A 16,511-nucleotide genomic window follows, 5' to 3' on the forward strand; every position below is an offset into this window, starting at 1 on the left:
CTACGCTTGGCTTAGTATTTTTGTGTTTTTTGTTTTTCGCTCTTATCTAGGCCACTATCATGGTATATCAAGCTATCGCTGAATACTGGACCAACGCTAAAGAGCCAGATTATGATCTGAAAGTGGACATCGAGCTGCCGGGCAGATCAAAGCCTATCAAATACAGCATCAACAACGAAAACCACTATACCACAAGAACATCTGATGTGAGAATGCTTAATGTCTCAATAATGTATGATATCTGCAGTCGTTCATATGTTTTTGAAATCTATATGCTACCTTTTTAACACACAGATGAAGCAGATTAACCAGGATGTGAAAGTAAAGGCAGAAGGTACCGGGGAAGCAACACTTACAGTAAGTTATTACCTCAACTAGGAGGTTATGTACAGTATTTGCCAGTGTTTGTCTTTCTGTTTGTTGGTTAGCAACTTAAAACGTATGGGTGGGTTCTGATGAATCTTTCAGGAAATGTCAGAAATTAGATAAAGAACAAGTGATTAGATTTTGGGGTAGGGGGACTGATCACCACCCGGATTTAGCCTTTTTTTTTTTTCTTTACTAATGGGAGATATGCCCAATGCTCTTTCTCAATACAGGCATAGACAGTGTTCTATATGTACAGTCGTCCCTAGTTTGTCACGGTTATTTGGTACATGACTTCGATAAACACATGTCTGCAAAACAGGACTATTATTAATTAATCTAATACTTTCACAGTTACAATATAAGAAAACTGTTTATGACTTTCTAAATATGTTTTTAATATTATTAGAGCCATCTAAACATTACAATAACCCACATACAACACCTTTGCACTTGTTTCATATAGTAGCCTTGAGGGTGTTCTACTGTAATTACATCACTCACCGGTAGCCCAGAGGATCCTCTAAGTGTCATTCCTCTGGCCGTCGTCCGGTCACTACAACACGTCCACAGCGTGGAAATTCTTTGTCGCATCCTGGGTAATTACTTTAGTTACCGTATTTTCCGGACTATACGGCGTTACTTTTTTGCAAAGCGTTGAACCCTGCGGTTTATCCAAAGGTGCGGGTATTCTATGGATTTTTCTTCGCCAACGGCTAAATTATAGAATGGATTTAGCAAAAAATCTAACAATGTACTAAAATGATCCACTTCAAGAAACTGCACTGTAAAAAAATCCAAGTAATTGTTAAATAGCAACAGTAAAACACCATAAAACCATAAATAGTTTATCACAGTAGTAAATGCAGTGGATTCCTGCAAACGAAGAAACAGCAGATAACCTGAATTACTACGGTTAAAGTACATAGAATACACATGACTTCACTGTGAAAATAATGAAAGATTGCACAATGCATTTGTGATGTCACAAGCATGCAAAAACTATAACATTCACGGCGTTATTCTGTCTAATTAAAGATTTTTCAGATTGTACATTTAAATTTACAACATACAGCACCTTAGTTGTTTTAGGGGTTTGTGTCAAAGCATTAGCCTAGTTTACTTTTGGCTAACAACAAGTTTTTTTGTATTTTTGTGGCAAGTGGTTTCAGACATTAAAGGGTTGTGTCTATGTGCTTCATAGCAATTGCATTGAAATGAACCACGCTGTGTGTTTAAGTGTGTTGGAACTGGTTGCAAGCAGCTATTTAACAGATATGGAGCATTTAAGGCAAATTTTTTAATAGCTCACTTGAAGGGACATGTTGCGGAAGGCCATGTTTTGAATTGGCCAGTGAAAGGTTGTACAAATAATTTCAAGTTAAAATCCTCATGTACCACTCACATGTCTCAGAAACACAGGCATTCTGCAGATACTAGTATTTGTGACAGTGTGGAGCAGTGGATAACGCTCGGCCTCACAGTGAGAAGGTCCTGGGTCTAGGGGCCTTTCTGTGTCGACTTAGCATGTTCTCCCTATGACTGCGTGGGTTCTTTCTGGGTACCCCGGCTTCCTCTCACCTCCAAAGACATGCATCTCGGGACAGGCTGAGTGGCAAAACTAAAATTGGTCTGAATGTGTTTTATGGTGAATTCCTGGCAACCACAGGTGCCAGTATTGTGTCGAAAATTCTATTGTTTTTCTGTTAACATGTTAACAATATATCAGTTTCTTTCATAGTATTTTACTGTAAGAAAAACCAGTTATCAACTGCAAAATTTACGGATTCAACATCAACATACCGTAACGTCCTATACATCGTGACTGTATTTTTTACGGTGAATTCCAGGCAACCACAGGTATTTTACCGTAAATTGTGCAGATTTTTTTTTTTTTTTACAGTGTGTTCAAACTCAAAGTGTTCACAAATTACAAGGAAGAAGAATCCTGATAAACATATTGAACCTTATTATTAAAATGGGAAATTCTTATTAATTTGAAAAATTATAATTAAAGACATCAATACCTTTTCTGATTTGTTTGATCAGCTGTTTTACTGCAATTTGAGATTTTTACGGGGAATATAGAGTAGCGGCAAAATTAGCCACCTGTTAGCGTTGTTCACCCTTAACCCGGAAACGATTGGTTCCACAACATAATATTGGAAAATAGGACAAATAATGCACCTTATTAGATAAATACGTACATAACATTTCATTTAACACTTAATTTATTCTTAAAAAGTAATTTTTTAATTGTGTTTTAAGGATTTATTTTATATATTTAATTGTTTTTTTTTCCAAATCTGCGACATAGTGAGACCACGATATTTGGATGTAGCGAGGGATGACTGTGCCTCAAGTAACCAGTATACTTTTCGAATGATGCAAACAATGTCAACATATGTGTTATTAATTGAGTTATTAATAACTTTTAAACTAGTTCTTGTAGGCTTTCACTACTCTCTTTTGTCATTTCAAGCCAGGACACACCCATGTAACAAATACTTATTCAATATATTTACTACCCTAAGGTTTTTAGGGAAAAAAATGGCTTTAGGTCATGCAATAATATGATGTGCTGTTGTCAATTGTGACAGATGGTGTCGTTGTATTATGCCCTGCCTTCCCAAAAAGAAAGTGACTGTCAGAAGTTCGACTTATCCGTGAAGTTGATCCCAGGTAATTTGATTAACTGAAGAATATATTTGCCGACGAATGCAGGTGTTTGCATGTAAACATTTCTTCTTGTTAAAACAGATATCAAGGATCAGAAGGAATTCAAGCTCCAAATAGAGGTTATGTAAGTACAATCGACAACTGGAAACTTTGCAAGTTTAATTCTGTCTCCCCCTCTATCTTATTAAAGGTTTTTTGTGCAATGGTCTGATTACCTTGCTTCTGTGGCACCATAAGCCAGCTTTATCTTCCTGAGAATGAAGCAACAAATGATAACAAAGATAATATTGAAATGCAACCCATTAACTGTACCATATTTGGCATTATCATAATGCCGTTTGTCAAAGCTATCAAGACTGAGATACACTCGTTTGCCTTTGTTTTTGGTCTGTCATAACGTTTTAGCATTCTAGCAGACATTATTGTGGGATTTTGTATTAGTGTTCCTGAAAAAAGAGACCCATACTGCATATTTATAGCTAAATATATATACGTTAGGTCAGGAAAAAACACAAGAGGCTATATCATCCCTTTCGCAGGTTTCCTTGCTCGTCAGGGGATTTTATATATATATATTTACATACAGTTAGGCCAAAAGTTTGGACACACCTTCTCATTCAATGAGTTTTCTTTATTTTCATGACTATTCACATTGTAGATTGTCACTGAAGGCATCAAAACTATGAATGAACACATGTGGAGTTATGTACTTAACAAAAAAAAGTGAAATAACTGAAAACATGTTTTATATTGTATTTTCTTCAAAATATCCACCCTTTGCTCTGATTACTTTTTTGCACACTCTTGGCATTCTCTCGATGAGCTTCAAGAGTTAGTCAACTGAAATGGTGTTCACTTCACAGGTGTGCTTGAAGCTCATCGAGAGAATGCCAAGAGTGTGCAAAGCAGTAATCAGAGCATTGGTGGCTATTTTGAAGAAATGAGAATATAAAACATGTTTTCAGTTATTCCATCTTTTTTTGTGAAGTACATAACTCCATGTCACGACTTGGGCTTTGGCGTGGATTGTTTTCCCGAGATGCAAAGCGACTTGACTGGACAGGACGTGAAGGTAATGACATGTTTAATTTTAAACTCAAAAAAGGAATAAACAAAAGGCGCTCACAGCGGAGGTAACAAACTTGGCTATAAACACAAAACTTGCACAAAGGCAGAAACTATGATCAATGAAACAAAAACACTAACTGTGGCATTAATAAACAAAAAAAACTTACTTTGACAAGAAAAGGGCATGGATCGTAATGGTGTGTAGATAGTGTGTCAAGAGTGATGGCAACAATGGCCTTAAATACTAGTGACATGATTAGTGAAAACGTGAGACAGGTGCGTGACATGAGGATGTGAACCAGGTGAAACTAATGGTTACTATGGTGACAAAGCAAGGGAGTGAAGACAAGAACTAAAAAGTGTCCTAAAAACCAAGCAAAACAAAAACATGATCAACGCAGACATGACACTCCACATGTGTTCATTCATAGTTTTGATGCCTTCAGTGACAATCTACAATGTAAATAGTGATGAAAATAAAGACAACACATTGAATGAGAAGGTGTGGCCTGTACTATATATATATATATATATATATATATATATATATATATATATATATATATATATACATACACACACACACACACATTAGGTCAGAAAATACACAGAGGCTATATCATACCTACAAGCCTATTTCGCAGGTTTCCCTGCTCGTCAGGGGATTTTATTCAATAAAATACAGTCAGGGGATTTTATTCAGGGAAACCTGCGAAACAGGCTTGTAGGGATGATATAGCCTCTGTGTTTTTCTGACCTAACGTATATTGCGCTCTACCCCGGTATTGAGCACTGTGTAACGGATAAACTACAGAAACCTCACACATATACACACGTACACACTGGCCCCCAGACACATGAGTCAAAATAATTGTACAGGTCTGGTTCAGAGTGTGGTTTGTCTGGTTTAGTAGCTTTGGCCCTAAAAATATAAACTGTAAAAGCAGCAAATTATCATTTTAGAAGGGGAGAAAACCCACCAAAAATAATTTACATGATTTCCTGACTGTTCATTGAAATGCAAACAATATGTTTGGGGTCTGGGCAGGTATAAGAACAAAGACCATGATGCAACAATGACGATCTTGGACATTGGCATGTTGACTGGTTTCACTTTCAACACCAAAGACCTGGAGTCTGTAAGAGCCCTCAACCACACACACACATACATACACTCATGCCTTACATTGTTCATAGTTTCAAGAACATGTCTAATGGTGTGTTGTGTTTCTATAGTTGTCCACAGGACGTGCCCGCAACGTTGCAAAATATGACGTGAACTCACCCCTGTCAAAGACAAGCTCGCTCATCATCTACCTGGACAAAGTAAGACATCTCTTCACCTTGCTGACATCTCCAATTTGTCCTTTTCATCATCTGCCATTAAGAGCTGCCTCACTCTTGTGTCACATTATGTGTGCAGGTTTCTCACACCCGTATGGAGGAAATTAGCTTCAAGATCCACCAGGACTTTAAAGTCGGCATCTTACAACCAGCCGCAGTGTCTGTCTACGAATACTACGACCGTAAGTCATAAGACATATGTCGCATCGTATACACATGGGCCTGATCTACTAAAAGTTGATGTGTATTAAAACACGTGCAAACTTCACGCAAAGCTGATCCACTAAACTTGTGCATTGCTTCTCAATCAAAATAGCGAGAAAGTCAATTTAGTGTGTCTGTCTTTATGTATATGCAGACTATATGCTGCATACTAAAATGCCCAGAATAGTAGAAGAAGCGATGCACTGCAATGCGATTAATCAAGGCTGGAACTGTTTTTCAGCCCCTGTTTTTCACATTTAGAATGCACATGCAAACTGGCATAGTTACGCACAAACGGCTGCACTATAGTCTTTTATTTTTTTTTTATCTCTGTTGGTTTCATTTGACAATGCACATTAATGAACATACAAATGTATATGTGCCAGATTGTAGCTAGAGGCTAATTTCCATCTGTAGTCCCTGGCAGGTGGATGGTACGTACAATATATATATAAAGGTTTATTTGAAATAGGGACAGATACAGAAACATAAACATCTGAAACAGTTATCCAATGTATGCATCGTAGTGTTTGTAGCCAAAGCTAATTTACAACACTTTTCCCCAACAACAACAACAACACAGATCAAACTCATTAAAATCGGAAAATAAAAAATAGAATAAGGCAAAGATGAGTTGATACTAATGATAATAGTAATAGTACAGACAAAGTGCAAACTAGATAAAAAACAATAATAATAATAACACAGACAAAGTGCAGACTAGATTAAAAAAAAAAAACAATAATAATAATAACACAGACAAAGTGCAGACTAGATAAAAAAAAAACAATAATAATAATAACACAGACAAAGTGCAGACTAGGTCAAAACCAATTAGTAAAAAATAGAAAAAGCTAAACATGGGAACATGGTTATTGCTCAACTAGCCACAATTTTGTTTGTTTTTTGAAAGTGACAAGTGCAGGTATACTGTTCAAAGTGTCAGGTAGAGAGTTCCATAGTTGTGGTCCTTTTATTGAAAAGGCAGTCTGGGCAAAAGATGTTCTACGGAATGGAACGCAACAGTTGCCTTTTGACATTGCTCGGGTGGTAGATAAAGTCTGTAAAAAAACAAAACATGTCGATAAAAACCGCACAACACCAGCATCAGACGTCATAAACAGCCCAGTAAAATACGTAGACTCCGATACAACAATAAGAAGGTGATCGCTGCAATATGACAGACGATGGAGAGAGAGACTCTTCCATGCTTGTGTCGACATATTTCTGTATAGAATTTTTAAAAAATAGACACATCGTGTGTCCAGCAGTCCGTGTTTTAAACTAATAAATACCTTAAGGGCTAATTGGGAGACAGGCCATTTTTAATGGTGTTTAGTTTTTTTATATAAGAAATATATTATTACCTTCGCTCATATTTTGAAACATTTTTTTTGTAACATCTGGATAATTCCAGTTATTGTCTGTGTTGTACCGGTTTCCCAGTGTGCATCTTTAGCGTGCTAAGTAAAAAATAAGTTATCTTGTCAGAAAAGGTGGCACAGATTATAGTACCGGATGTGCAGGAAATGGAGACAGCTGTGTACTACACCAAAAATTATTCATTTTAATTGGGCGGTGAGCACCAATTGTGCACGCAGTCATAGTAGATAACCCGCAACACACCCACTAATTTTACACGCCATTTTATGTTTTGCACTCGATATCTAGCACTCGTTATTTGGATCTTAGTAGATCAGGCCCTTACTGTTCCCTCTCATCTGAAATGTATTTAGAGTTTGGTGTAGAAGAACCCCACTAAACTCTCAGAACTTTGTCTGTCAGAGTAATTCACGGATAATCAGACATGAATAATTGCTGTGTATTTCAGTAAAACCAACACAATGTGTTTGTCTTATTGTAGAGACACAGTGTGTGAAATTCTACCATCCGGAGAGGAAAGCTGGTCAGCTGCTAAAGTTGTGCAGAAATGATGAATGCACATGTGCTGAAGGTAAGCTAGAAAGATAACTTACGGTTGACTGTGACTGATTTGTTTAAAGGGAACCTATTATGCAAAACCAACGTTTCCTACTTATTGGTACCTGTTTTTGTGTATTTGGGATCTGCATAAGTCCCGAAAATTTGAAATGGCGGAGATATTTATAAAACAATCTTGCCTTCCTTCATACTTCCTCCAAACGAACCATTTGGAATTTGTACAACTTGTGACGTCAGCGGAAATCTCCATATATGGTAAAGGTTTACCCGAAGAGCTTTGCACGAGTCCTCAATTGCAGCCCAACATTGTAGTCAACTTTCTTCTGTTCTCTAGCCTCTTGTTGTGGGGCAGACTGGCTCGTACATGCACATGCATCCTCTGTTGTTGCCATTTTTAACACAAAGTAGCAATATAGTATGGTTTTTACTTATATGAGTCAGTAGACTCAATATGGAAGTGCTAAAAACTACAACGTGGCTGGTGGGGTGAAGACACAGTCGAAGTGGGGGCACGTTATTAAGACTGCCCACAAAACGGCGCATCCTGAAAAGATGGTCAGAAGGCCGTTTGAAAATGGTCTGTAAAACATAACAAACAAATAGGAAGCAAATACGTTACATCAGGGCTATCCAACGGGCGGCCTGGGAGCCAAATATGGCCCGGGAATGACACCATACCGGCCCCCGAGTTCATTTTGAAACTTGGAAAACAAACATGTTTAAAGCAGGTTCCTAAATACACTAGAGTGCTCCTGTTGTATTGAGGAACTTGGAACGATGAAAAAAATGATAGGTTGTTAGCTGTTTGCAAAAAAAAAAAAATTTACTTTACGGTAAAATACTGGCAGCTGTGGTTGCCAGGAATTCACCGCAAAACAAATTAGGGCCAATTTTTGTGTTGCCAATCAGCCTATCCCCAGGTGCATGTGTTTGGAGGTGGGAGTACCCGGAGAGAACCCACACAGTCACAAGGAGAACATGTAAACTCCACACACTAAGACCCCTAGACCGGGAATCAAACTCAAGACCTTCTCACTGTGAGGCACAAATGCTACCCACCGCGCCAATACTAGTATCTGCAAAATTCCTGAATTTCCGAGACATGTGAGCGGCACTTCAGTATTTTAACTTGAAATTATTTGTACAACCTTTCACTGGACAACTCACAACACGGCCTTCCGCACCATGTTGATTCAAGTGAGCTATTAAAAAGGAGCCTTAACTGCTCCACATCTGTTCAATAGCTGCTCCATATCTGTTAAATAGCTGCTCCAACACACTCATTTTGATGCAGTTTGCAATGAAGCACATAGACAGACATAACCCCTCAATGTGTGAAACAACTTGCCACAAAAATACAAGAAAACATCTTGTTCGTCAAAAGTTAACTCGGCTAACAGGGGTGTCCAAAGTGCGGCCCGGGGGCCATTTGCGGCCCGCAGCTAATTGTTTACCGGCCCGCCACACATTCTGGAAATACTATTGTAAAAATAAAAAAGAACATTAAAAAAGTGGAATGAGGTGAAATCTAACGAGAAAATGTTGCAATGTTGACACAAAAGCTGCCATGCAGACTGTTTGTTTTTTCTTTTGTGTTTCTTTCTTTTTCTTTTTTTGCCATTGCTCAAAAAAAAAATAATAATGACAAAAAATCCATGTTATAATGAATTATTTTCAGGGCTCCAATTACTTCAAATATTTCACTTTAAAATGTTTTATGTGGTAAATATTGCATATATTGCGTAGTAGCCATATAAAAACATCAAAGTTTTCTTTGACAAAAGCGCATAAAACAAACAAAATAATTGTTCCAGCATCAAATCGACAGATATATCTGAAGTTGATCTCGTAACTTAAGTGTTGAAAGTAAAAGAAAAACCTAATAAAAATGTATCACTTTATGAGTGGGGCACCTTTTGGATCCCAAATATATTTAGTGATTTTTTATTTATCTTTTCACTGTGATTACTCAAAAATATGAAAGAATTAAAATCAATGGAGTCCTGCATTATTGATATTTTAGGGCTCTAATTACTAAATACTACATATTTCAGTTTTACTATAAAAAAACTAAGTTGTTTTTGACAGAAAAACCATAAAACATTTATTTTTTAATTTGTATTACTTTATATCAACTTGAAGTTGATGTAGAGATTTACAGTAAGCTTTAAATAATTTAAAAAATAATAATAATCTGACTTATTTTCAACATTTTAATGACTGAGACCCTTTATGGTCCCCGGGACCCCTAAAGGTAAAATAAATTAAAAAATCCATATATTTTGTTATGGTTTGAAAATGAAGAATGTCAAAATGGCCCCCACATGCTTTAATTTTTCTGTGTGCGGCCCTCAGTGGAAAAAGTTTGGACACCCCTGCTTTAACACAAACCCCTAAAACAATTAAGGTATGCTGTAAAATTAAATGTACAATCTGCAAAATCTTTAATTTAGACAGAATAATACCATAACTTTTAGAGTATTTGCATGCTTGTGACATTGTACAACCTTTCATTATTTTCACAGTAATGTCATGTGTTTTCTATGTACTAAAACCATAGTAATTTAGGTTATCTACTGTGTCTTGGTTTGCAGGAATCCACTGCATTTACCACTGTGATAACCTATTTTAGGATTTTACGGTCTTTTACTGTTGCTATTTAACAATTGCTTGCCTTAGTTTTTATAGTAATTTATTACAATGTGGCCCAAACAAAATCCCAAAATATATTTTCTGACAGAAACACCAAAACATTTTTAGCCCATTTTAATCTTATATTCTCTCCGCAACTAGAGAACTGCAGTCTTCAGAAGAAGGGCCAAATCAGCAACGACTTGCGCACAGTGAAGTCTTGTGAGAGTACACCGACGAGCAAGATAGACTTTGGTAAGTGTATATACTGACCTGGTGTGACCTCCACACCAGGTGATGCATTAATGTCTTTGTTTTTTTTGTGTTTGTTTTTTTTTTTACTTCAATGAATATGCTCCAATCACTGTCTATACAGGTTATGATAACAAAAAAGAGAGCAAATCACTATCATAAAAATATTTTATCAAATACTTTTTGATGTCATTTATTTGCTTTGAGAAAATATATAATACATTTTGAGTTTTTTACTTTCCTGTATTTGTATGTGAAGCAGCACTATCTATCTACAATGTACGATCACCTCTGTTTTGTCTAAAAGTCCACTTTCAAGAAGTAATTTATATTGGATGTATGACCCTACTAGAGTTGTACGGTATACGGGTAATAGTATAGTACCGCGATACTAATGAATCATATTCGGTACTATACCGCCTCTGAAAAGTACCGGTCCCCCCCCCCCCCCCCCCTTACAAGTATCATCCCTGCAGGACGAGGAATAGCTAAACATGCTTCACTACACAGCGTCAAAATGTAAACAAACGCCATTGGTGGATCTACACCTGACATCCACTGTAATGATACCAAGTACAGTAGCGTATCTAGTCGATACTACTATGATTACGTCGATATTTTTTGGCATCACAACATCTTCTTCCGTTTTTTTAAAATGTATATTATGTTTATAAACTCAGGAAATATGTCCCTGGACACATGAGGACTTTGAATATGACCAATGTATGATCCTGTAGCTACTTGGTATCGTATCGGTACCTAAATTTGTGGTATCATCAAAAACTAATGTAAAGTATCAAACAACAGAAGAATAAGTGATTGTTACAGAGAAGTGTAGATAGAACATGTTAGAAGAGAAAGTAAGCAGGTATTAACAGTAAATGAACAAGTAGATTAATAATTTATTTTCTACCACTTGTCCTTGATAATGTTGACAAAATAATAGAATGATAAATGACACAATATGTTACTGCATATGTCAGCAGACTAATTAGGAGCCTTTGTTTGTTTACTTACTACTAAAAGACAAGTTGTCTAGTATGTTCACTATTTGATTTAAGGACTTATCAGCAATAAGAAACATATGTTTAATGTACCCTAAGATTTTTTGTTAAAATAAAGCCAATAATGCAATTTTTTTGTGCTCCCCTTTATTTAGAAAAGTACCAAAAAGCACCGAAAAGTAACGAAATAATTTTAGTACCGGTACCAAAATATTGGTATCGTTACAACACCAGTACTGATACATAGCGTGTTGGAGTGACAACAGACAGTGAGTAGAGACCTGTCAGTGGATGCTATCTTGCTTCAGAGCAACTTTAAAGATTATTATGGATTTGGGGCAGCATGGCTCAGTTGGTAGAGCGGCCGTAAGGGTTTCCTGGTTTGATTCCCGCTTCTGACGCCCTCGTCACTGCCGTTGGGCAAGACACTCTACCCACCTGCTCCCAGTACCACCAGCACTGGTTTGAATGTAGTTTAAAGATGTAGATAATGGGTTTCACTATGTAAAGCGCTTTGAGTCACTAAATGGTAAATGGGTTATACTTGTATAGTGCTTTTCTACCTTCAAGCGCTGACACTATTTCCACATTCACCCATTCACACACACTGATGGCGGGAGCTGCCATGCAAGGCCGTAACCACGACCCATCAGGAGCAAGGGTGAAGTGTCTTGCTCAAGGACACAACGGACGTGACGAGGTTGGTTGAAGCTGGGGATCGAACCAGAAACCCTCAGGTTGCTGGCACGGCCACTCTCCCAACCGCACCACGCCGTCCCCCACTAGAGAACAAGTTCTATATAAATATAATTTACTAGCACTACCAGCCTGTAAGCCGCACCCTCATCCTCTTCAGCTTTCCACACACTCAGGCAAAAACGAGAGAGGGGCATGAAACTCAGGAGTCTCATATTAGTTTTAATCGGGTAAATGTTAAAAATTGATTGTAACCATATGGAAAATACTTTTATAACACCATTTAATGCTCCACCTATGCATTTTCATTCGTATTCGATTTTAGCTGTTGGAAGGGAAAAGTGATGAGAGGCTAACATGTGCCTTGTCTGTCCTCAGTCTACAGGGTGAGAATAGAAGGATTTGCCGACGGCGGGTCAACTGACATTTACACGGCGCGGGTGTTGCTTGTCATCAAAGAAGGTGGGATTTGACTTCCTCTTTTGGACTGTGACAACTTTCCTTGGAGTCCGCTTTGAAAAAGTGGTCACATGTGTTCGCTGTCTTACATAAAGCAATTCATACTTTTCTTCCCTCTCCTGTGATGCCATTGCAGGAAGTACCGATATGGGCGCTCAGGGCCAACTGCGGACATTCCTCAGTTATCAACACTGCAGGGAAGCTCTGGACCTAAAAACCGACAACACCTATTTAATCATGGGCACTTCCACGGATATTTACAGAGATGAAGAGAGGCAAACGTAAGTCTGTATTCTTATGAACAGTATGTGCATGCCCTTGGTTGTCCCCTGTAGAATCATATGTTGTTGTTTTTTTGGCCTTATGGTCTACAGCAGAGGCTCTAATGACGTTTACACTGTAGTGAACAAATCAATGGAAGACGTCTGTAGTGACACTTTTTGAAGCTGGGCACCCAATTGGTCGAGTGTGCCGTCTGACAAGAAGGACCCGCCTCTATCGCTGCTGTACCAATCACGAGGCTCTGTCAGGTTCTCTGGGATTGGCCGAGAGCCCATTATTTAGCAGCTAGTTTATGTTTAAGCAGAACAGAGATAAGACTACCCTTCCACCTCAGAAACAACAGTTTAGCAGGGTACTTGACGGTCAACTTGACAGTCGCAGCTACGACCATTTGCCGTGTTGTTAGCCTTGCGTGTCTTACGTTGTCATTCCACATCTCTCACATCAAAAGAATCAACAGAGTTCATTTCCACTTATCTTTGCCCAGACAGCTGCTGATAGCTGATAGCAGTCTTGTTAGCATTAAGGGGCGCTCCGAGTCACATCAATCAATCAATCAAACAGTCAAAGTTTATTTATATAGTCCTTAATCACAAGTGTCTCAAAGGGCTGCACAAGCCACAACGAAATCCTCAGCTCAGATCCCACATCAGGACAAGAAAAAACTAAACCCAATGGGATACAATGAAAAACCTTGGAGGGGACCGCAGATGTGGGGACCCCCGGCCCATGGACAACCGGTGCAATGGACGTCGAGTGGATCTAGTTAATAGTGTGAGAATCCAGTCCCTAGTGGGGCCAGCAAGGGATCATTTTGAGTGGAGACGTCCCCAACTGAAGTACAGATGAGTGGTCCACCCCGGGTCCCGACTTTGAACAGCTAGCGCCTCACCTGTGGTCACCTAATAACCTCTCCACGCAGGAGATCGGGGCAGACCAGAAACAAGACGGCAGATCAACTGGTCTAAAAAGGGGGGTCTATTTAAAGGCTAGAGTATACAAATGAGTTTCAAGCTGGGACTTAAATGCTTCTACTGAGGTAGCATCTCTAACTGTTACCGGGAGGGCATTCCATAGTACTGGAGCCCGAATAGAAAACACTCTATAGCCCGCAGACTATTTTTGGGCTCTGGGATTCACTAATAAGCCGGAGTTCTTAGAACGCAGATTTCTTGCTGGGACATGTGGTACAATACAATCAGGAAGATAGGATGGAGCTACACCGTTTAGTATTTTTTAAGTAAGTAGTAAAACCTTAAAGTCACATCTTAAGTGCACAGGAAGCCAGTGCAGGTGAGCCAGTATAGGTATGTATGTATATAAAGGTATATACAGTATAGGCGTAATATGATCAAACGTTCTTGTCTTGTCAAAAATCTAGCAGCCGCATTTTGTACCAACTGTAGTCTTTTAATGCTAGACATAGGGAGGCCCGAAAGTAACACATTAGAGTAATCGAGACGAGACGTAACGAACGCATGAATACTGATTTTAGCGTCGCTGGTGGACAAAATGGAACGAATTTTAGCGATATTACATAAATGAGAGAAGGCCGTTTTAGTAACACTCTTAATGTGTGACTCAAACGAGAGAGTTGGCTCGAAGATAATACCCAGATTCTTTACCAAGTCGCCTTGTGTAATTGTTTGGTTGTCAAATGTTAAAGTGGTATTTATTAAATAGGTGTCGGTGTCTAGCAGGACCGATAATCAGCATTTCCGTTTTCTTAGCGTTGAGTTGCAAAAAGTTAGCGGACATCAAGTCCTGGTCAGTTTCGAGTCTCGTCTTTTGACATTGCTCAAGTCTCACCAATGTGGAGATGTGTTATTGATGAGGCAGAAGTTGAAGATGACGTCCATCAAAAAGGTTTCCTGCCGAAAGATTGTCGCGGTGAAGATACTGTAGCACAAAGATTGATGTTAGCGATGTTCACCCTTAACTTGGATGAGGGAAAATATCATTATCAATTGCCAAAGCATAATAGAAAATAAGAAAAATATTGCACTGTAATACGTACAGGTGAAAATAAAAAAACTAGACTACCGTGCAAAGGTTCTTTATAACAGCAATTAGATTTGGTGAAACTAATATATGACATGGGCTAATAACGTGCAACTCAAGATATTTCAACACATATTTTGATACCATTTTGATGGTCATGGCTCACAGCTTATGAAAGCCCCGAATTGAACATTTCAGAACCTTTTGGGTTTTCACAAACTGTAAGCCATGATCATCAAAATTATTAACAAATAAAAGCTTGACATACAGTACAGGCCAAAAGTTTGACACACCTCATTCAATGCATTTTCTTTATTTTCATGACTATTTACATTGTAGATTGTCACTGAAGGCATCAAAACTATGAATGAACATGTGGAGTTATGTACTACACAACTTCAAGCACACCTGTGAAGTGAAAACCATTTCAGGTGACTACCTCTTGAAGCTCATCGAGAGAATGCCAAGAGTGTGCGAAAAAGTAATGAGAGCAAAGGGTGGCTATTTTGAAAAACACTGAATATAAAACATGTTTTCAGTTATTTCACCTTTTTTTGTTAAGTACATAACTCCACATGTGTTCATTCATAGTTTTGATGTAAATAGTCATGAAAACAAAGAAAACACATTGAAATGAGAAGGTGTGTCCAAACTTTTGGACTCTACTGTATCTCACTTTGTATGTAATGAGTTTCTATCACATGTTAGTTTCATATTTGAGAGTGAATCACTGAAGTGAATGGACTTTTACACAATAGTCACATGTTTTATAGTTATTCCTGTATAAAAAAGACATAAATACAGTAATATTTAACACTTATGTAGGATTTGCTTGAATTATTTTCCCCTTGATTCCACGACGAATTGAAGCCGCCGATGACTGTAGAAGTGTCCGCTCCATTTTTCCATCACTTTGGAGGTCCTTGCCCTGGAAAGCGTTGCAGATCCCTGGTCTACGACTTATTTTCCTTTCCCCACTTGCTTTTTTCTCCTCAGGTTTCAGTACGTGTTTGGAGAGAAGACCTGGCTGGAGTATTGGCCAACACCTGCAGAGTGCCAAACCATTGTACACAGAGTTGTGTGCTTAGGCATGGAACAGCTCGTCAAGAAATACGCTGATTTTGGATGTGAGCAATAGTCAAAAACATGCCTTAACAATATTTTTTGGGCATTACTCTCATTATGTACAATTTCTGATGTTTTTAAAAATGTTACACCGTCCTTATCAAAAATTAAACAATTTCTAATTTCACTGCCTCCGTTTTATTTTGAAAAAAAAAACACGGTCAATGTAACAGATGGTAGGTGATGCCTATGATGAAAAGGTAATATTAACACTAATGAAACACATGGCAAATGCACTCACTGATTAGTAGTAAAGTAATAGTGGTACCTCACTTTCCACTATTACTAAAGCAATGTTTATATTATGAAATAATGTAAATCCAATTAACCTGTTCCAGACCCCCAAAAATATTAACACTAACCACATTTAAAGAGAATAATCTTATATTTTTATTTGCAGAAATCAATGCAAAATACATAGGAAGGTTATACGAAATGGATTTGATAGAGTTTCTCACA

General features: G+C 38.0%; 1 protein-coding gene across 1 annotated transcript in view; it reads left to right on the forward strand.

Moving 5' to 3' along the window:
• Positions 1–16,179, forward strand: part of LOC133639672 (complement C3-like) — a 78,511-nt gene extending 62,332 nt beyond the window's left edge. The window contains exons 32-43 of the mRNA XM_062033179.1: positions 51–206; positions 295–357; positions 2,967–3,048; positions 3,127–3,169; positions 5,162–5,252; positions 5,350–5,439; positions 5,537–5,639; positions 7,526–7,615; positions 10,396–10,488; positions 12,564–12,647; positions 12,781–12,925; positions 15,924–16,179. Coding sequence (XP_061889163.1) covers positions 51–206; positions 295–357; positions 2,967–3,048; positions 3,127–3,169; positions 5,162–5,252; positions 5,350–5,439; positions 5,537–5,639; positions 7,526–7,615; positions 10,396–10,488; positions 12,564–12,647; positions 12,781–12,925; positions 15,924–16,065 — 1,182 coding nt within the window. The 3' untranslated portion in view covers positions 16,066–16,179. The remainder of the gene's footprint in view (positions 1–50; positions 207–294; positions 358–2,966; positions 3,049–3,126; positions 3,170–5,161; positions 5,253–5,349; positions 5,440–5,536; positions 5,640–7,525; positions 7,616–10,395; positions 10,489–12,563; positions 12,648–12,780; positions 12,926–15,923) is intronic.
• The last annotated feature ends 332 nt before the right edge of the window (positions 16,180–16,511 follow it).

This window comes from Entelurus aequoreus, linkage group LG22 (assembly GCF_033978785.1).
Source record: "Entelurus aequoreus isolate RoL-2023_Sb linkage group LG22, RoL_Eaeq_v1.1, whole genome shotgun sequence".
In the NCBI taxonomy this organism is placed as follows: Eukaryota; Metazoa; Chordata; class Actinopteri; order Syngnathiformes; family Syngnathidae; genus Entelurus; species Entelurus aequoreus.